We start from the raw sequence: 23,250 nt of genomic DNA on the forward strand, positions 1-23,250 counted from the left end.
CCTTACACAGCGCAGTAATAACTAGGGACCAGAACACAGGGGGCGTTCCTTACACAGCGCAGTAATAACTAGAAGCCAGAACACACGGGGCGTTCCTTACACAGCGCAGTGATAACTAGAAGCCAGAACACACGGGGCGTTACTTACACAGCGCAGTAATAACTAGGAACCAGAACACACAGGGCGTTACTTACACAGCGCAGTAATAACTTGGAACCAGACATTTATTTCATTAGTATGTTTCATGCCAGCAGCTGAATACTGCCAGAGCCGCCACTAACTGTCTCCTGGTGCTGCAATGTACTCCCTGCTGACAGACAGGCACCAAGTACATGGCCATGATGTCATAGTGACATAACAAGAGATATGGTAAGAACTTACCTTTGTTATCTCTGTTTCTACGAAGTCCATAGGGTCCACAGGGTTGACCTTGGGGTATAGGTTGGGAACCAAATCCGGGCACCACGCAGTTAAAGCTTTTAGCTCCCAGGATGCACTTGGGTCCACTCTCCCTATAACCCCACCCCCCAGCCAGAGGCACCTCAGTTTGTAAGTAGCCAAAGGCCGGAGGAGGAGAGAAAAAGAGAGAAAACTGGAACACTCTAGAACCATACTCACAGAAAAGGAGACGGGAAACCGGTGACCAGTAACACAGCCCATATGAAGCCAGGTGCGTCAGGGTGGGCGCCCTGTGGACCCTATGGACTTCGTAGAAACAGAGATAACAAAGGTAAGTTCTTACCATATCTCTTGTTTTCTACTTCAGGGTCCATAGGGGGTCCACAGGGTTGACCTTGGGGATGTCCCAAAGCAGTTCAACCAAGGGTGGGGACGCTCCTGTGCTGAGAGGAGAATCCGTCGCCAAAAAGGAAGCATCCTGAGAGGCAAAGGAAACCAATGCCTAGAACCTTAAAAAGGTATGGACAGAAGACCACGTGAACAGCTAGTAAGGCAAAACAGCCGAGGCGCCACAACGAGCCGCCCACGAGGGTTACATGGCCCGAGAAAAAAAACAAGCCTAAACGACAGAAATGCCTACCCATGGGTAGGCCCCTGAGGAAGACATACGAGGCCATCCAGCCAACATTTCATTATAGGCCGGCCATCGTTTCTTGTGAAAACCAGAAACCGCAGACCACCAATAAGGAGTCCGATTACCATAAGGAACTTGAACGGATCATATAAAGCCAAAGAGGCTGGACCACAGTCAATGAGGCCACACCAGCCGAGAAGACTGGGGACTGAATGGCCGTACCATAAGTTCCAGAATAATATGGAACCTAAAAACCACTCTAAGAAGAAATACAGGGTGAGAGCAACTCACACCCTGACATGATGCCCTCCAGAAGAGGGAGCCACATGAGAACGCTCCCAATTCAGACACTCTCCTGGTTGATTTAAACACCCTGAGAGAGAGAGAGCTTAAACAATAGACCATGTAATGGCTATCACAACCAGCGGTTCCATTGACTGTCCCCGGAGGGAACAAAGAACCACTACTAACTCCTCAGGAGTCCCTAGGGAGGACAAGTGGAGGCATAATCCTGAAAACACTCCAAAGGATGAACTGGATACCAGAGCGGAGCAATTCCATATCTTAACCATACCGACAGTGTAGAGATCCGCCCTGTCACGAAGGCCAGGCCAAGGGTGAAACCCAAGCCAGCCGGAAGGAATGCCAGAATATCTGAAAATCCTGGACACCGGAGGATCGTATCGACAGGTATGATACCATAAGAATTATGTATGCCACAGTCCGTGGCAGATCCCAGCAAAGTCTGGCCTATTTGCTCTAAACATCTCAATGAAGACAGAGCCAGGGAAGCCCTAGGACCACAGTAGGGGCGCAGTCAAAGACAAACGATCCAGGTCCAGGGAAAAACAAGGACCCTGAGACAACAGGTCCAGATAGTGAAGCAGTAGGAACGGAGTATCGATGAGGAGACTCCGAAAATCTTAGTACCAGTGATGTCTGGGACGAACTGGAGCCCCCAGAAGGAAAGCCCCTCCGTCTCGAATTAAACTTCCGAAGACCTCGAGGAAGAAGGGAGACCGGAGGACACAGGTACACAAAGTGGAAGGACCACTTCACTGACAAAGAGTCACTGAAGGTAGCTCCAGTACTCCTGGAGCTGGACTGTAACACCGGTAATGTGTGATCAAGTCAGAAGGCCATGAGGATCAATCCCCTCAGGGAGGCCCCCTCTGCTCACCAGGAGTTGAAACCTCTCTTGGAGAAGAGACTAGTCCCCGGGATGCACGTCGCGACGGCTGAGGAAGCCCGCTTCCCAATGGAGAGCTCCGGGAATAAACACTGCAGAGTTGGCCAGGAGAAGACCCTTGGACTATGTCAGAATGGATGACATACCTGACATTGCCACCCAACTACCAGTGTTGCCTAGATGGAAGTCACTGTTGTGACACTGTCGGACTGAACCTATTCAGGTTTACTGTGACATATGGGTTAGGCCCTAGTGAAGGTCCAAGACAGCCTAAAAAGTATCAACAAGTTAAGTGGCAGGGCAGAAACGACAGACGTCCAACTGCCCCGAAACGAATGCGGACCAGACACTGTCTGTAGCAAAGAACACCCTGGACGAGATGGCCATAGCCACCCGGACAGAGACCAACTCGCCTCCGGAGAAAGTATCATCGTTCGAACAGCGATCCGATGGGAAAAACTCGATCCATCTGGAGGGGAGTCAATTATGGCAAGGCCTGGAATGGAACTGAGCACATTCCACCCTACCAAAAGGTAGACACTCTGGTAGACCGCGCATCACAAAGAGTAATGACATATGTCGAATGCGTAGATATCCGCACACTCCAAGTTGAAGAGTGGAGATCTTGTCTTACGCCAGAAAAATTCTCAGAGTCTGAGAATCCAGCAGTGCTCCCAGATGAAGAAAACCCTGTGAGGGATGTAGGGAGGACTCTTTCTCCGTTGACTAATTATCTGTGCCGAGAAGAAGCCACGGTTATCCTGACCTGGCGGTAAAGTACCTTGGTGATCCTGCTAAAAGCAGGAGACCGTCCAGAGAAAGGAGCATTCGGATACCCTGAACAGGTGAACTGTCAGAAAATCCATAAGGCTGGTAAACCCCGGTGGAGTTGAGGACAGTCCCAAAAGGCAGAGCCCGAAACTTACAAGTGTTGCTGTGGCACAGCAAACCTGAACCCATGCTGATGAGAGGGCTCTGTACGTACCCGTAGGTACGTATCCTGAATACTCAGATATACCCTAAAATCCACAGGTTCCAAACGTCGGATGATGGAGCATGGACGATTCCACCTGAGTCCAGGCACCGTTGGAATCTGATTCAGGGATTTGAGACAGAGTATAGGCAAATGAGGACCAGTCGGTCACTGCCCCAGAAAGAAAGTAGAACAACCAGTCCCTCACTGAGATAGTGAGGTTGGCCGAAATAGCTCTGCTTACCACAAAGACTGTATAGCTTTCTGGGATTGTAAGGCCCTGATCAGGTCTGAAGAAGGGCCCGTGTAACAATGCCTGTGAGGAGGCTGCCTGAGCAATGAGAGGCGGTTGAGAATCAGTACCTCACTCTGGAAATTCCCCAGATGTAGACCTGTCCCGTCAGGCTGAGGGTATATCCTCAGGTGTAGAAACAGGGTCGTCCGGAAGTCCAGGACTGCTCGGTACTGGATATGGTGGCCCCCATGGAGGCCGACAGCCTAGGAAAAAACAGGCCTTTAGGCTGACCCTGAGGACAAAAAGACTTAACAGAGTTAGTCCGAATGTAGTGGGAGTAGCTAAAGACGGTATCTCCCCATTAGTGATACTGCCAATGATGCAACGATCTTGTCAAGGTCAGGACCAAACAAGATCTTCTCCATGGAAGGAGTGTGCACCTCTGCTTTCCCATAACGCAGCCATAAGGTACTGCGGCGGATACAAACGCCGCCGAAACCCTGAAAGTTAGAAGACCGGCATCCCATGAGGTAATCCCACATATGACCGCTGCATATTTTATGTGAGCGGCAAAAGATATTTGAACCTCAGACGTGTTGGAGGGGAAAAACATCACAAAAGCATCACCATGCGATGGCCATGGTAGGACGGGCAACAGGCCCTGAAAACGAGTACATTGATTTCAGGCAAAGTTACCACCTACGGATCCGTAAAATCCGTCCAGGCCGGGATGGGAGGCGTATTAATGCCTGTAACCCGATGATTAACATACAAATCCATCCCAGAAGGGGATTTCCATTACTTGTGAGGACCCTCAGGGAATGGGAAACAGGAGGCCTTTGTGACTCCTCGTACCTGGCGACAGCCAGACTCCCGCTATGAGATCCACCCGCTGGGCAGAAAACGGGAGATGTATGATACAGGTGCAGGATCGACATTCTCTATATCCAGAATGAACCTGGCTACCAGCCCCAAAGCAGGGATAATAATACTTGAAATCGGCTCCCCCCATGTGAGAGGGAAAGAGCCGAATACACCATCCAGTTCACGGCAGAGCCACTGGTCAGTAACCACAGGGCGTATATCACGCCAATTAGTATTTCGTATAAAACGACATCCACCAGGGTGGCCGTTGTGGTAATCCCTGCAAGGGGAATGACAGACCGATGTGGTATCGGAGGTAATTCATGTACTGTGAAAAACCCCGGCGGGGAGCGACAGTCTGTTGCACAGGGGTAAATTGCAAGAAATTGCGAGATACCCCGAGTTCAAAAGGGCAGTATGGTGAAGTAACTCCAAGCGAGTGACGACAATGGGGCCCGCCCGGTGATCCTCAAAGGAGAGGATCCTGAGAAATAAACCGCCCTTTAAGGGGGTCGTGCAAGGGGCCCCGCACCAGATGGTGCCGCATACATAAACCTTTCTGAGTTAAAATCCTCCGCACTAATTCCTGCAGGCTATGACTTGCAGGATAGCAATAATGGGTGCAGTATCGTGTGCAATCTCCTGGTCAGATATATCTGACTATCTTGACGGAAATATTAAGCAGCGCCATACCGGTCCTGACTGACGCTAAGATTAGCTCAAGGGACCCATTATCAGCGTATGCAACTCACAGTTCCATCTAAAATATGGCAACGTGCAGCACGCAACAGTATGTGACAAACCTCACAGATATTAACAAATATATATATGTGAGGTCTCAGAACCACCCCAGGTACACCTGTATTAGGGCAGATAAAGAAAAGGGATAGATATACACTGACAGGTGAGAGAAAAAGCAGACAGTCAGCACTAGCATAAGTCACATACAATGCAGAAAAATATATATACATACATAAGCATGGCATATAATATACTGCACAATGTCGCTACATTCAACTGCCCAGGTTCAGTGTCTGGGAAGGCTATAGCGCTGTGTACACTCACCCAAAATGGCCAGGTACGCAGGGGGACTGGGCTCACTGACATCCTAAGAGTTCTGCAGCACCACAGAGAGAAAATGGCCACTGGAGACCTCAGAAGAAGCGTGGCCCGCGGAGGAAGCAGCTCAGCGACGCCAGACTGTATTATTGAAAGGCGCGCTGAGCTGAGGGGAGGAGCCGCTAGACAGGGAAGGCTTCCTCCCCTGGCTAGCAATTAACCCCCCGGGATGCCGGCTCCCGCTGCCGCTATAATCCCTGGTGGGCTGTGGACACGCGGGGTATGCCTCCATGGAGGGGGAGCCCGCCGCCACCGCTAGCGCCTCCGGTCTGTCCCCAGAGACCGGAGGCATAAGGCTGCATTATTCACACGTGGATCACCGCAAGCGGTGACCACGCGACTTACCTGTCCCCGTCGATCCGGCAGCAGCCCAGGGATTCCTCCAGAGCCCGGCTAGTACAGACTCTGGGGTCCCGCTGCGATCCCCAGATCTGTACTGGCGTCGCAGCGACGGCGGGGTGTAGGAGCGGCAGCTCAGACGTCCATTGGACAGTCTGATGCTACCGCTCTGAAGAGTAGTAAAAAATAATAAAATAAAACTCTTTTAAGCTTAGGGGCTGCTAAGCAGCCCCCCTGCAGTAACGGTGACCCAACTCCGGCCGGGCACCAACTTAAACTGAGGTGCCTCTGGCTGGGGGGTGGGGTTATAGGGAGAGTGGACCCAAGTGCATCCTGGGAGCTAAAAGCTTTAAATGCGTGGTGCCCGGATTTGGTTCCCAACCTATACCCCAAGGTCAACCCTGTGGACCCCCTATGGACCCTGAAGTAGAAAATACAATGACATTACACACATTATATTATATATAAAAAGAAAGATACCTTTAAGAGCCGGTAACTTCTGCAGTTCCCGGTTATTGCTCACGTTAAATCTTGAGGAACTCTGCCGCCTCTCTTTCTTTATAACAGCTTGGGGGGTGGGTAACTTGATTTTTGATACCTGAGCTGGTGGGGGGACACTGTTTGCCTTCTTGATGGACACCTGACATAAAACACAACAAAAGTTCAGATCATACCAAGGAAATATACCAAAAAGCACCATGAAGTGAAAATAGATCTGTGCTACAAGATTCTAACGGGGATGGGTACAGGACACCGGCGGTCAGAATACCTTTCCTGGTGCCTAACCCTATCCTTCCCCTAGTGCCTAAACCTAACCACCCCCTCCCCACACCCTAAACCTAACCCTCCCCCTAACCCCGATTACATCCCTTTGGGATCCCGGCCCCGGCATTCTGACCACCGGAATCCCCTATTTTAACCTCATCCCTTAAAAAAGGAGCGAGATCAGATCTGCCACACAGAATTGTTATGGTTACTGGCAGACTGAAGAGTGGGTAAGTGCTACAAAGACGTCAGAATATGCATACCAAAAATAGTTATAGATAAGGGCTAATTATAGGACCGGCCATTAGGGTCTATTCTACAAACTTGAAGTGGGGTGTTCATGTAAACTGCGGCAAGCTTTCATCACACGGACTACAGTTGTATATGACAGTACAACAGCTCGCCGATCACCATGTACAGAGTAAGGTGGGACTGAAGGAAACATTTTGCATAAAATGTCTATATTACATTGCAAAATGTTTCATATAGTCCTACCTATATAATAGCACAAATATATTTAACCACTTAATTGGCTAATATTTTTTCCAAAAACCACTAAGACATTATTGGGTTTTTCTATGATTGAATTAGGTGAACAACATCTATTTATAACACTTGTCAGCTTGCTCAGGTGCCCGCCGTTATATAGTAGAATCCAAATAATGCGAATCGCTCTTCACAGCGGCTACCACTTATCCTATATACGGTAGGATTCATAACTTGTAACACCTTGATAAAGGGGCATCGTGCTCCGAAACATTGGAGTTTTATGTGACACCGTAATACAGTTTTTTTCTCGAAGCGCCAATTCACTTTATTTGGTATGTATGTATAATATATATATATATATACACATACATACATACACACACAACAGAAAGTGGTACAATGGCAACAGTCACTGGTGCTTTAAGAGAAGAATCACTCACAAGCTGGGTCAATCCTTGTTCAACGTGTGTATATATATATTATATATATATTATATATATATATATATATATATATACACACATATATATACACACATATATATACACACACACACACATACACAGTCAGGTCAATAAATCTTGGGACATTGACAGAATTTTCATATTTTGGCCTCTATTCACCACCACAATGGCTTTGAAATGAAACAAACAAGATGTGCTTTAACTGCAGACTTTCAGATTTAATTTGAGGGTAATTACATCCAAATCAGGTGAACGGTGTTGGAATTACAACGGTTTCTATATGTGCCTCCCACTTTTTAAGGGGCCAAAAGTAATGGGACAAACTAAACAATCCTAAATCTAACTTTCACTTTTTAATACTTTGTTACAAATCCTTTGCAGGCAATTACAGCCTGAAGTCTGGAACGCATAGACATCACCAGACGCTGGGTTTCATCCCTGGTGATGGTCTGCCAGGCCTCTACTGCAAATGTCTTCAGTTCCTGCTTGTTCTTGGGGCATTTTTGCTTCAGTTTTGTCTTCATCAAGTGAAATGCATGCTCAATCGGATTCAGGTCAGGGGATTGACTTGGCCATTGCATAACATTCCACTTTTTAGCCTTAAAAAACGCTTTGGTTGCTTTTGCAGTAAGCTTCGGGTCATTGTCCATCTGCACTGTGAAGCGCCGTCCAATGAGTTCTGAAGCATTTGACTGAATATGAGCATATAATATTGCCCAAAACACTTCAGAATTCATTCTACTGCTTTTGTCAGCAGTCACATCATCAATAAATACAAGGGAACCAGTTCCATTGGCAGCCATACATGCCAACGCCATGACACTACAACCACCATGCTTCACTGATGAGGTGGTATGTTTTGGATCATGAGCAGTTCCTTTCCTTCTCCATAATCTTCTCTTCCCATTACTCTGGTACAAGTTGATCTTTGTCTCATCTGTCCATAGGATGGTGTTCCAGAACTGTAATGGCTTTTTTAGATGTTGTTTGGCAAACTCTAATCTGGTCTTCCTGTTTTTGAGGCTCACCTATGGTTTACATCTTGTGATGAACCCTCTATATTCACTCTTGTGAAGTCTTCTCTTGATTGTTGACTTTGACACATATACACCTACCTCCTGGAGAGTGTTCTTGATTTGGCCAACTGTTGTGAAGGGGTTTTTCTTCACCAGGGAAATAATTATTTTGTCATCCACCACAGTTGTTTTCCGTGGTCTTCCGGTGTTGCTGAGCTCTCCGGTGCGTTCTTTCTTTTTAAGAATGTTCCAAACAGCTGATTTGGCCACACCTAATGTTTTTGCTATCTCTGATGGGTTTGTTTTGATTTTTCAGCCTAATGATGGCTTGCTTCACTGATAGTGACAGCTCTTTGGATCTCATATTGAGAGTCGACAGCAACTGATTCCAAATGCAAATGTCACACCTAGAATCAACTCCAGACCTTTTACCTGCTTAATTGATAATGAAATAACAAGGGAATAGCCCACACCTGTCCATGAAATAGCTTTTGAGTTGATAGTCCCATTACTTTTGGCCCCTTAAAAAATGGGAGGCACATATAGAAACCGTTGTAATTCCTACACCGTTCACCTGATTTGGATGTAATTACCCTCAAACTAAATCTGAAAGTCTGCAGTTAAAGCACATTTTGTTTGTTTCATTTGAAAGCCATTGTGGTGGTGCATAGAGGCCAAAATATGAAAATTCTGTCAATGTCCCAATATTTATGCACCTGACTGTATATACATACACACAGTCAAAAGTTTGGACACACCTTCTCATTCAATGGTTTTTGTTTTTTAAATTATATTCAACAAAAGTAGTTTAATACTGAAGATATGAAAACTATGAAAGATCACATATGGAATTATGTTGTAAACAAAGAAGTGTTAAACAAATCAAAATATGTTTTAGATTTGTCATTCCCCAAAGTAGCTTCCTTTTGCTTGGATGACAGTTTTGCACACTCTTGGCATTCTCTCAGTCAGCACCATGAGGTATCTGCTGGAATGGTTCCATCAGTCTTGAAGGAGTTCCCAGAGGTGCTGAGTACTTGTTGGCTGCTTTTCCTTCACTCTGCCGTCCAACTCATCCCAAACCAGCTCAATTGGGTTTAGGTCGGGTGATTGTGGAGGCGAGGTCATCTGACGCAGCACTCCATCACTTTCCTTCTTGGTCAAGTGGCCCTTACATGGCATGGAGGTGTGTATGTGGTCATTGTATTGTTGAAAAACAAATGATGGTCCCAGTAAGAGCAAACCAGATGGGATGGCATGGCGCTGCAGAATGCTGTGGTAGTCATGCTGGTTAAGTGTGCCTTCAATTTTTAATAAATCACCAATAGTGTCACCAGCAAAGAACCCCCACACCTCCTCCTCCATGCTTCACCGTGGGAACCCCACATGCAGAAACCATCCGCTCACCTTCTCTGCGTCTCACAAAGACACAGCGGTTGGAAATAAAAATCTCATATTTGGACTCATCAGACCAAAGTACAGATTTCCACTGGTCTAATGTCCATTCCTTGTCCCAAACAATTCTCTTCTTCTTGTTGTTCATCCTCAGTAGTGGTTTCTTCGTAGCAATATGACCATGAAGGCCTGATTCACGCAGTCTCCTCTGAACAGTTGATGTTGACATTTGTCTGCTACTTGAACTCTGTGAAGACTTTATGTGGTCTCTAATCTGAGGTGCTGTTAAGTAGCTGTTTCTGAGGCTGGTAACTTTAATGAATTTATCCTCTGCAGCAGAGGTAACTCTTGGTCTTCCTTTCCTGGGGCGGTCCTCATGAGAGCCAGTTTCATCATAGCGTTTGATGGTTTTTGCAACTGCACTTGAGGATACATTCAAGATTCTTGAAATTTTCCGCATCAACTGACATTCATGTCTTAACTCAGTAAAGAGAAAAGACAGTCCATCATTACTTTGAGTGGTTGGTGCCATAATATGGATTACACCAGTAGTGAAATAGTGGTGTCCACTGTGTACTAACCCTACCTCTGCACAACACAACTGATGGTCTCAATCACATTAAGAAGGCAAGTAATTCCACAGATTGACCCTTGACAAGGCACACATGTTCATTCAAAACCATTCCAGGTGGGGGAGATTCAATTCAGTGCGCTGTGTGGTTGGAAAAGGGCGGTTATCGCACCTTAAGGGTGTTAAGGCGCACTAACCGGCATTCTCTGACCAAAGTGACGGGCACGCGGCTGTTAGCGCCGCGCTAAGCAGAAAAACTGCTGCACACCCGGTACTTTGGTCGGATTTCTCCTCATCCCCAGGGGGGTGCGAGAAGAAATCCTTAGAGCGCCAAAAAGCTCAGTATATTGAACTCCCCCCAGAAGACTACCTCATGACGCTGACTGAGAGAATGCCAAGAGTGTGCAAAGCTGTCATCCAAGCAAAAATGGGATTTTGGTACCTACCGGTAAATCCTTTTTTCTGATTCCACAGGGGACACTGGAGGTGCTTACTCTGGGTATAGAGGCGTGGATAACTGGGAGCCGGCACTTTAAATAATTTAGAAGTGTGAAGCTCCTCCCCCTCTATGCCCCATCAGCCCTCAGTTTAGAAAATGAAGACCAAGAGGAGATGGAGAACAAGCGGAGTAAAAAGGGAGAGAACACACAATAATCAAAACATACAACATATGGAACAAACCAAACAGGGAGGCTAAGAACGCAGAGGTGGGCCTCCAGTGTCCCCTGTGGAATCAGAGAAAAGGATTTACCGGTAGGTACCAAAATCCTATTTTCTCTTTCAACCACTAGGGGACCCTGGAGGTGCTTACGCTGGGGACGTCCCAAAGTTTTCCCCACGGGCGGGAACGCTCTGCGGGGTCTGCAGAACAAGACGGCCAAAACGGGATTCCGAAACCGCGAACGTATCAAATTTGTAAAACTTGACAAACGTGTGCACAGAAGACCAAGTGGCCGCACGGCACAACTGTGACGTGGAGGGTCCCCTACCGGCCGCCCAGGACGCACCCACAGAACGTGTGGAATGAGCCGAAATGGATGAAGGAGGCCGGCGTTTGGCACCAACATAAGCCTGATGAATAGTCAGTCGGATCCAACGTGCCAAAGTCTGCTTAGATGCTGGCCAACCCCTCCGAACCACATCAGAGGACAAAAAGTGACTCAGACTTACGAAGGGAAGCAGTCCTGTCAACATAGATGCTGAGAGCTCTAACCACATCCAAGGTAGAAGAACCACCAGAGTCCTCCACCAAAGACGGTACCACAATAGGATGAATAATATGAAAAGCCGACACTACCTTGGGAAGGAAGGCGGCTACCGTTCGGAGTTCCGCCCTATCAGCATGAAACACAAGGTAAGGTGGCTTTATAGGACAGAGCACCCAATTCCGAAACTCTACGAGCCGAAGCTAGAGCCAAGAGAAGGACAGTCTTCCAAGACAAGTACTTAATATCAACCTCTTCCAAAGGTTCAAACATGGACGACTGAAGAAACAAAAGCACTAAGTTCAAGTCCCAAGGAGCAATCGGAGGTACAAAAGGAGGCTGCACCCGCAAGACCCCCTGAAGAAACGTCTGCACCTCAGGAATGAGGGCCAATTTCCGTTGAAAGAAAATGGAAAGGGCAGAAACCTGCACCTTTAAAGTTCCAAGACGAAGGTCAGAATCCAGACCCGTCTGAAGAAAAAGCAGAAACCGGGACAACCGAAAAGTCCTAGATGGAAGATCCCGACTGGAACACCACGAGATATAAGAACGCCAGATGCGGTGATAATGCGCAGCAGAAACTGGTTTCCTGGCGCGTAGCATGGTGGGAATGACAGAGTCTGGGATTCTTCTGTGTCTTAGGATATCGGTTTCAAGAGCCACCCCGTTAAACGCAGTTGCGCTAGGTTGGGGTGTACTAAAGGACCTTGCTGTAGCAGATCCGGGCGCAGAGGAAGGGGCCACGGATCGTCTGACAATAGGGACCGAAGGTCCGCGAACCAACTCCTCAGAGGCCAGTTCGGAGCCACGAGAATGACAGAGGCTGACTCGTGTTTTATCCTTTTTAGCAGTCGAGGAAGAAGTGGAATCGGAGGAAAGAGGTAAACCAAGTCGTAGTTCCATGGAACTGTCAGAGCGTCTACTGCCACTGCCTGCGGATCTCGAGTTCTTGACACGTATACCGGGAGCTGACGATTCAATCGTGACGCCATGAGGTCCACTTGAGGACATCCCCATCGACGTATCAGCGCGTTGAACACATCTGGATGAAGCTTCCATTCCCCGGGGTGGATATTCTGTCGGCTTAGGTAATCTGCTTCCCAGTTATCCACACCCGGGATGAATACCGCCGACAGGATTAATGACTGGCTCTCGGACCACCTGAGAATCTGAGTTACTTCTCGCATGGCCATGCGACTCAAGAGTCCCTTCTTGGCGGTTGATGTATGCGACGGCCGTCGCGTTGTCGGACTGAACTCTTACCGGACGAGTTCTTAGAAACTCTGTTGCTTCTATCAGAGCATTGTAGATCGCTCTGAGTTCCAACACATTTATGGGCCACTTTTGTTCTAGAGGGGACCATCGACCCTGGAAATGATAATCGAGGACTACAGCTCCCCATCCTCGAAGGCTGGCATCCGTTGTTACGATGATCCAGTCCCACACTCCGAATCTACGGCCCGCAAGAAGATTGTTGGATTGTGTCCACCAGAGAAGGGCCACTCTGGTAGCTGGGCTCAGACGGATCTGGCGAGGTAGGAGCAGATGAGACCCTGACCCCTGTGTTAGTAGGTCCAGCTGAAACACCCTGGAGTGGAACCGCCCGAACTGTATTGCCTCGAAGGCCGCTACCATCTTCCCCAGGAGACGCAGACAAAGAAGGAGGGACACCCTCTTTGGTCTGAGGACCAGCTGAACTAACAACCGGATATCCCGGGCCTTGTCTACTGGAAGGAAGATCCTCTGTGATGCCGTATCTAAGATCATGCCCAGAAACAGGAGCTTCTGGGACGGATTGAGATTTGATTTCTTGAAGTTTATTATCCAACAGTGTTGGATTAGAGTCTGATATGTCAGTAAGGCATGACTTGTAAGAAGAGATACCGACTGCGCCTTGAGTAACAGGTCGTCCAAATAAGGGATTATGTTCACTCCCGATGACCGAAGGAGAGCAATCATAACTGACATGAGTTTGGTGAAGATGCGGGGAGCCGAGGATAACCCGGACGGCAATGCCCGAAACTGATAATGATCCTTCAATATGGCGAAACGCAGAAAGGCTTGGTGTGGTTCCCAAATGGGAACGTGGAGATAAGCATCGTTGATATCCATGGATAATAGGAACTCTCCTGGTTCCAAGCTCGCAATAACGGACTGCAGAGACTCCATTTTGAACCGATACATCTTCAGATACAGGTTCAATGACTTGAGGTTCAAGATGGGCCTGACCGATCCATCCGGTTTGGGTACTACAAACAGGTTTGAGTAAAACCCCATACCTCGTTGATGTTCTGGAACGGGGACTAGCACAGATGATACTACTAGAGACTGGATAGACTCCTGTAGAACCCTGGCCTTGTCTGCAGGTATTGGCAGACTTGTAGTGAAGAACCGAGGTGGAGAGGGGACCTCGAACTCTATTCGGTACCCCAGTGAAATTAGTCTGCGGATCCACGGCTCTGGAGATGTCTGGTTCCAAACTTGTTGAAATCTTTGCAGGCGGCCTCCCACTGTAGGTGGTCCCAGGTGTGATGGAAGACAGTCATGCCACCTGTTTTTCAGCTGGCTTAGTCTCCTGTCTACGTGCAACCGAGTGTGGGCGACCTCTACCTCTGCCACCTCTTGCTTGGGAGGGAGCACCTCTGGCTCTACCACGAAAGGAATGTAGCGCACGTAAGGAATGAAAGGAAGGTCCAGTGTAAGATCGTCTGGGAGCCAGTGCAGTTGACGGGAGGAAGGAAGACTTAGCCCCCGTGGCCTGGGATATCCATTTGTCTAATTCCGGGCCAAACAGCATGTCGCCATTGAATGGTAAACCCTCCACCGCACGCTTGGATTCTGCGTCCGCATGCCAGGAGCGCAACCAGAGGGCTCTGCGGCCCGAAATAGCAGAAGCAGATATGCGAGCACTAATCTGACTGATGTCTTTTGACGCTTCTCCCAAGTAAACTGCAGACTCGCGGATATGTTCAGCTAGTAAGCGTAACTCTGCTCTAGAAGTACCCGAGTCCAAACCTGTAATCAACTGGTCAGCCCAGCAAACCACCGCTTTGTTAACCCAAGCAGTAAAAGTTGAGCACCCGCTGCAGTATAAATAGATCTTAGCGTTGTCTCCAATTTACGATCCGAAGGATCTTAGTACTGTAGCTCCCGGTACTGGGAGTGCTGTTTTTTTTTTTTAGAAAGACGGGAGACGGTGTGGAAGGGGTGTTTCCCACTTCTCCATCATGGATGATGGAAAAGGGTAGCTAGAAGGAAACCGGCGCAGAATTTGGAACAGTTTATCCGGTTGCTTCCAGGCCACTGAGAGCTGTTGAACGGAAAAACCGCCGAACTCTTTGGTTGTTCATGAAATAATACACACTCCTGGGATGCAGGAATGACATCCTCAGGTAAGTTAAGGATTTTTCTGGCACCCAAAATTAAGATTCCACCCCGGGAGAGGTGGACTCTAACTCTAGAGGGGTATCGTCCTGTAATGCTTCCTCCAATTCCCCTTCCTCAGTATCCTCCGTAGCAAGGAATTCCTCGTCAGACTCTTCTGACTGGAGAATAGTCGATAAAGGACGCTTTTGTGTCGGTCCCTGTAAGGAAGTGGAGGGTGCAGACACAGCTGTACCCATTACCTGTACCAGGGTGTCTAGAGACTTGGTTAGCCCAGCAACCCAGGGAGGCTGAGACTTACGTGCCTCGGCTAACTCAGACGTTAAATCTGTCATTACTCCTACCATGTCAGTGGCCCATGTAGGCGCAGGTGAGGCAGTATTAGCCACAGGTGGATCAATTGCTATACAAGCATCACATAACATGGACCCAGCAGCATGCGGCTTGGATAGTTTGTTGTTACACCTAGAACAAACAAACATCCTTTGAGAGGCTTTTGTTCTGTTTGACATGAATACACACAGTCACCACACACAGAGGGACAGAGTATATACAGAAGTAAAGAAAAACAGAAGGCTGACTTGGTACACAGAGGAGGAGATACACCCCACTCCCTCCCACAGATCAGATTCCCTGCACCCCCAGTGTATTATGCACAGCCTCTGCTTAACTTGTAGCTGCTGTAGCCAGGAATGGGGAGCCAAAGAATCCAGCCTTCAGATCTGCTGCACTCTTCCTGTATAAGGGAGAGATGCAGGCATTTAAGAGTTAATAAACGGCAGCCACGCTGTTATCTACAGCCGCTTGCCGCATAGAGAGAGCCCACGCTAATGTATCTATAACACAGCGCAGGGCAGCGCTGACAGCGGGACCCTGCAGCGCTATCTAACAGCGCTATGCACACAGTAACACAGCGCAGTATGCTGTGTCAGTGCCGGGCAGCGGGGGCAGGAGCTGGGGGATGCACAGCTTGTTACTCACTGCGTGTCCCCTGTAGTCTCTCTCGGCAGGTCAGCAGAGTCTTCTGTTCTTGTGTGGAGACCTGCTGTGGCGGTAAGGAACTGTCAGGAGCTCTTGTAATGAGCCCTGTGCACTCCTTCCTGGTGTTACCAGGGCACCAGGTACCCGGACCCCACCTTTTAGATAGGTGGCGAAGGGTACCTATAGGAGTGTAAAAGATGTATAAAATAAAATGTATTGCTGGAGCACATCAGGTTGTGACCAGCTCCTAGAGGCACATTTTCTAAACTGAGGGCTGGTGGGGAATAGAGAGGGAGGAGCTTCACACTTCTAAATTATTTTAAGTGCCGGCTCCAGTTATCCACGCCTCTATACCCAGCGTAAGCACCTCCAGTGTCCCCTAGTGGATGAAAGAGAAACCACTTTGAGGAATCTAAAATATAAAATATATTTTGATTTGCTTACCATTTTTTTTTTTACAACATAATTTCATATGAGATCTTTCACAGTTTTCATGTCTTCAGTATCAATCTACTATATTTACATGATTTTCAACAAACAAAAACCATTGAATGAGAAGGTGTGTCCAAACCCTATACACACACATATATAGGAAACACAACATTAATATTGGTCTTAATATAAATAAACAGCATATCGGGCCATCTGCAGGCGCCGGGTGATGGGTCCTGTCATTGATCAGCAGCGATCAGGGCAGACACTGGGGGTGGGATACAGAGGGGCCGGGGAGGTCCCGTTCTGGTTGGCGGCTGTTGGGAGATTTATTCCTTGCAGCCACCCAGTGAGCGTTTCTGGCTTGTTGCACTGTTTGCCACAATGTCAGGGAATACACAGCCTTACAGCGTGTCCTGCTGGTATGTTTACTGCTCAGAGACACAGGTGGGAGATAGAGAATCTTTTATTTTCAATATTTGTTGTTCAGCAAGTTTCAATTGAAATTAGAGAATTTTTAGTTTTATATGTAGCAAGCACACCCTGTAGGCCTTACATGTAGCAAGCACACCCTGTAGGCCTTACATGTAGCAGGCACACCCTGTAGGCCTTACATGTAGCAAGCACACGCTGTAGGCCTTACATGTAGCAAGCACACGCTGTAGGCCTTACATGTAGCAAGCACACCCTGTAGGCCTTACATGTAGCAAGCACACCCTGTAGGCCTTACATGTAGCAAGCACACCCTGTAGGCCTTACATGTAGCAAGCACACCCTGTAGGCCTTACATGTAGCAAGCACACCCTGTAGGCCTTACATGTAGCAAGCACACGCTGTAGGCCTTACATGTTGTGAATGGAAACAGCCATATAAATAACACAATGGGTATAAGTGAATCCTCTGTGTACTGGAGGTGGTGCTAGGTCTTCTCCTCACTTGCTGAATACGGCTATGCACAGTCACAACTCCTCGCCTCGCACGCTAATCACTACAGGTCAGCCCAAACCAGGATACACAGTAAATGCCACGGCCTACATGCAATGCTGCCCATACTTACTTCATGTTCCGGATTTTCTTGCCCTTCTTTTCCACTTTTGCCACTTTTCCCGGCTTTTGGAGGATCCTTAAATACATGTGTAATATATATGGTTAATCAGCAAGCTCTGAATGCCATTAGTAATATTAATAATCACATATATGAGAGTTCTCCACAGCATCATTTACATGGGTGCTCCACCTGGCTCTTTTACATTCCACCCAGCACTATGACTGCACCAATCAGATCGCTCCCCCAGAGCTAGCCTATCAATGGAGCGTTATTGGCTGAGCTCTGCGTCGGTCATTTACCCGCAGCGTTGGTTACGTTATACCGATAGCTCGCTCTGAGGTAGCCATGTGATGGGGCCGGCCTCTTAAAGGTGGGGGATCTCTGATGGAGGGAGATCTGAGACTGTGCCTCAGGTCAGATACACTGACAGTCACTGATCTCCCTCCCATCGGAGATGCCGCCTCCATCTGTAAGAGGCCGGGCACGGTTTGGACAGCAGGAACATTGCGGGACACAAGTATACCTATGTCCAGCCAACAAGTGCACAATAATATTCACAGTATTTAAGAATGATTTAAGTGTTCAGCCAGCAAATGACCTATATCTGCAAGTGTCTCTAAATAATGCGAGATAATCTACTGCTTACACCCAGCTACAGCTTCATGTATATATTGCAGTATAATGAGGGACAGGACCCTGCAGGCTCTCAGGTGCTGACCTTTCCCACGCTGTGATTGTGGCTCTTATTTACCATGAGGGCTCTGTAGCACCAGAGATTCATTTGGGGATAAAACCTCACTGTAAGGGATCTGCACTTGCTGCTGCTGCTGCTGTCTTATATACAAAAACATTTTTCCCATTCAAAAAACACTTTTTATGGACTGAGGAAATGAGTATAAGGAGCAAGTAAGCAATGTAATAAATAGGGCCTCACACACAGGCATATCATACAATACACCGTCTAGGCCAGTGTTGGCTAACCTTGACACTCCAGCTGTTGTTGAACTATATATCCCAGCATGCCCTGCCATAGTTTTAGCATGCCCTAATAGCAAAACTGTAGCAGTGCATGCTGGGTTATGTAGTTCCATAACAGCTGGAGTGTCAAGGTTAGCCAACACTGGTCTAGGCCACCAGCATTAGGTGATAGATATAGCTACAAATGTCATAGGCGGGAGCAGGCGTCAGTCAGGTGAGATAGACTTTAGATTTAAACCACCAATTACTATGAATGCAAAACCAGGTTGATTTTGCCTATAAATTGCCGTTTTAAATTTAGTGTCTATCCTGCCTCATGTTACATTTGGTCGTAAGAATTAAAAGAAAATAAAGATTACGTTGCACTCGAAACACAGAACTCAGGAGAATGGATCCCATTAAACACACATCACCACAAGGCTCTGTACATTAATGTGATGTCTGTACATAGCACATACTAAGCGGTCATAGGCATATTGTGTAGGAAGCAGACTGCTATATACTGTAGGTACCTTCATTACACAAATAAAACAGCTCATGTCTATAACACAGCAGACCATGCAGAGAATTATATACACAATCAGATATAGCTAAATAACCTATTATTCCACTGTCTAATTCCAGGATGGAAATAGACATTACCATATTCTGCAAAGCTGTATTTGTGAGATGTGCATTATACACTGTATATACACTGTCACAGGTCACCCATACTGAGGACTGTGTGCAGGAAGTATGTAGTATATAATACACAGCTAATCTGATAGCACATTATATACTGTATACTGTCACAGGTCACCCATACTGAGGACTGTGTGCAGGAAGTATGTAGTATATAATACACAGCTAATCTGATGGCACATTATACACTGTATATACACAGTCACAGGTCACCCATACTGAGGACTGTGTGCAAGAAGTATGTAGTATATAATACACAGCTAATCTGATGGCACATTATATACTGTATATACACTGTCACAGGTCACCCATACTGAGGACTGTGTGCAGGAAGTATGTAGTATATAATACACAGCTAATCTGATGGCACATTATATACTGTATATACACTGTCACAGGTCACCCATACTGAGGACTGTGTGCAGGAAGTATGTAGTATATAATACACTGCTAATCTGATGGCACATTATATACAGTATATACACTGTCACAGTTACCCATACAGAGGACTGCGTGCAGGAAGTATGTAGTATATAATACACTGCTAATCTGATGGCACATTATATACTGTATATACACTGTCACAGGTCACTCATACTGAGGACTGCGTGCAGGAAGTATGTAGTATATAATACACAGCTAATCTGATGGCACATTATATACTGTCACAGGTCACTCATACTGAGGACAGTGCACAGGAAGTATGTAATATATAATACACTAATCTGATGGCACATTATACACTGTTACAGGTCACCCATACTGAGGACTGTGTGCAGGAAGTATGTAGTATATAATACACTGCTAATCTGATGGCACATTATATACAGTATATACACTGTCACAGTTACCCATACTGAGGACTGCGTGCAGGAAGTATGTAGTATATAATACACTGCTAATCTGATGGCACATTATATACTGTATATACACTGTCACAGGTCACTCATACTGAGGACTGTGTGCAGGAAGTATGTAATATATAATACACAGCTAATCTGATGGCACATTATATACTGTCACAGGTCACTCATACTGAGGACAGTGCACAGGAAGTATGTAATATATAATACACTAATCTGATGGCACATTATACACTGTCACAGGTCACCCATACTGAGGACTGTGCGCAGGAAGTATGTAGTATATAATACACAGCTAATCTGATGGCACATTATATACTGTATATACACTGTCACAGGTCACCCATACTGAGGACAGTGCTCAGGAAGTATGTAATACATAATACACTAATCTGATGGCACATTATACACCGTCACAGGTCACCCATACTGAGGACTGTGTGCAGGAAGTATGTAGTATATAATACACAGCTAATCTGATGGCACATTATATACTGTATACACTGTCACAGGTCACCCATACTGAGGACTGTGTGCAGGAAGTATGTAGTATATAATACACAGCTAATCTGATAGCACATTATATACTGTATACTGTCACAGGTCACCCATACTGAGGACTGTGTGCAGGAAGTATGTAGTATATAATACACAGCTAATCTGATGGCACATTATATACTGTATATACACTGTCACAGGTCACCCATACTGAGGACTGTGTGCAGGAAGTATGTAGTATATAATACACAGCTAATCTGATGGCACATTATACACTGTATATACACAGTCACAGGTCACCCATACTGAGGAGAGTGCTCAGGAAGTATGTAATACATAATACACTAATCTGATGGCACATTATACACTGTCACAGGTCACCCATTCTGAGGACTGTGTGCAGGAAGTATGTAGTATATAATACACAGCTAATCTGATAGCACATTATACACTGTATATACACAGTCACAGGTCACCCATACTGAGGACTGTGTGCAAGAAGTATGTAGTATATAATACACAGCTAATCTGATGGCACATTATATACTGTATACTGTCACAGGTCACCCATACTGAGGACTGTGTGCAGGAAGTATGTAGTATATAATACACAGCTAATCTGATAGCACATTATATACTGTATACTGTCACAGGTCACCCATACTGAGGACTGTGTGCAGGAAGTATGTAGTATATAATACACAGCTAATCTGATGGCACATTATATACTGTATATACACTGTCACAGGTCACCCATACTGAGGACTGTTTGCAGGAAGTATGTAGTATATAATACACAGCTAATCTGATGGCACATTATACACTGTATATACACAGTCACAGGTCACCCATACTGAGGACTGTGTGCAAGAAGTATGTAGTATATAATACACAGCTAATCTGATGGCACATTATATACTGTATATACACTGTCACAGGTCACCCATACTGAGGACTGTGTGCAGGAAGTATGTAATATATAATACACAGCTAATCTGATGGCACATTATATACTGTATATACACTGTCACAGGTCACCCATACTGAGGACTGTGTGCAGGAAGTATGTAGTATATAATACACAGCTAATCTGATGGCACATTATACACTGTATATACACAGTCACAGGTCACCCATACTGAGGAGAGTGCTCAGGAAGTATGTAATACATAATACACTAATCTGATGGCACATTATACACTGTCACAGGTCACCCATTCTGAGGACTGTGTGCAGGAAGTATGTAGTATATAATACACAGCTAATCTGATAGCACATTATACACTGTATATACACAGTCACAGGTCACCCATACTGAGGACTGTGTGCAAGAAGTATGTAGTATATAATACACAGCTAATCTGATGGCACATTATATACTGTATACTGTCACAGGTCACCCATACTGAGGACTGTGTGCAGGAAGTATGTAGTATATAATACACAGCTAATCTGATGGCACATTATATACTGTATACTGTCACAGGTCACCCATACTGAGGACTGTGTGCAGGAAGTATGTAGTATATAATACACAGCTAATCTGATGGCACATTATATACTGTATATACACTGTCACAGGTCACCCATACTGAGGACTGTGTGCAGGAAGTATGTAGTATATAATACACTGCTAATCTGATGGCACATTATATACAGTATATACACTGTCACAGTTACCCATACAGAGGACTGCGTGCAGGAAGTATGTAGTATATAATACACTGCTAATCTGATGGCACATTATATACTGTATATACACTGTCACAGGTCACTCATACTGAGGACTGCGTGCAGGAAGTATGTAGTATATAATACACTGCTAATCTGATGGCACATTATATACTGTCACAGGTCACTCATACTGAGGACAGTGCACAGGAAGTATGTAATATATAATACACTAATCTGATGGCACATTATACACTGTCACAGGTCACCCATACTGAGGACTGTGTGCAGGAAGTATGTAGTATATAATACACTGCTAATCTGATGGCACATTATATACAGTATATACACTGTCACAGTTACCCATACTGAGGACTGCGTGCAGGAAGTATGTAGTATATAATACACTGCTAATCTGATGGCACATTATATACTGTATATACACTGTCACAGGTCACTCATACTGAGGACTGTGTGCAGGAAGTATGTAGTATATAATACACAGCTAATCTGATGGCACATTATATACTATATACTGTCACAGGTCACCCATACTGAGGACTGTGTGCAGGAAGTATGTAGTATATAATACACAGCTAATCTGATAGCACATTATATACTGTATACTGTCACAGGTCACCCATACTGAGGACTGTGTGCAGGAAGTATGTAGTATATAATACACAGCTAATCTGATGGCACATTATATACTGTATATACACTGTCACAGGTCACCCATACTGAGGACTGTGTGCAGGAAGTATGTAGTATATAATACACAGCTAATCTGATGGCACATTATACACTGTATATACACAGTCACAGGTCACCCATACTGAGGAGAGTGCTCAGGAAGTATGTAATACATAATACACTAATCTGATGGCACATTATACACTGTCACAGGTCACCCATTCTGAGGACTGTGTGCAGGAAGTATGTAGTATATAATACACAGCTAATCTGATGGCACATTATACACTGTATATACACAGTCACAGGTCACCCATACTGAGGACTGTGTGCAAGAAGTATGTAGTATATAATACACAGCTAA

The 23,250-nt window shown here is 46.0% G+C and overlaps 1 protein-coding gene across 2 annotated transcripts in view; it reads right to left on the bottom strand.

Moving 5' to 3' along the window:
- Positions 1-23,250, bottom strand: part of PPP2R5C (protein phosphatase 2 regulatory subunit B'gamma) — a 165,358-nt gene that overhangs the window by 121,108 nt on the left and 21,000 nt on the right. For both annotated transcript variants that reach the window (XM_088475208.1, XM_088475210.1), the window contains exons 2-3: positions 17,512-17,577; positions 6,233-6,392 (exon numbers count right to left, since the gene is read on the bottom strand). In XM_088475208.1, coding sequence (XP_088331334.1) covers positions 6,233-6,392; positions 17,512-17,577 — 226 coding nt within the window. The remainder of the gene's footprint in view (positions 1-6,232; positions 6,393-17,511; positions 17,578-23,250) is intronic.

The sequence above is a fragment of the Taudactylus pleione genome, unplaced genomic scaffold (assembly GCF_031769625.1).
Source record: "Taudactylus pleione unplaced genomic scaffold, aTauple2 ptg000166l, whole genome shotgun sequence".
In the NCBI taxonomy this organism is placed as follows: Eukaryota; Metazoa; Chordata; class Amphibia; order Anura; family Myobatrachidae; genus Taudactylus; species Taudactylus pleione.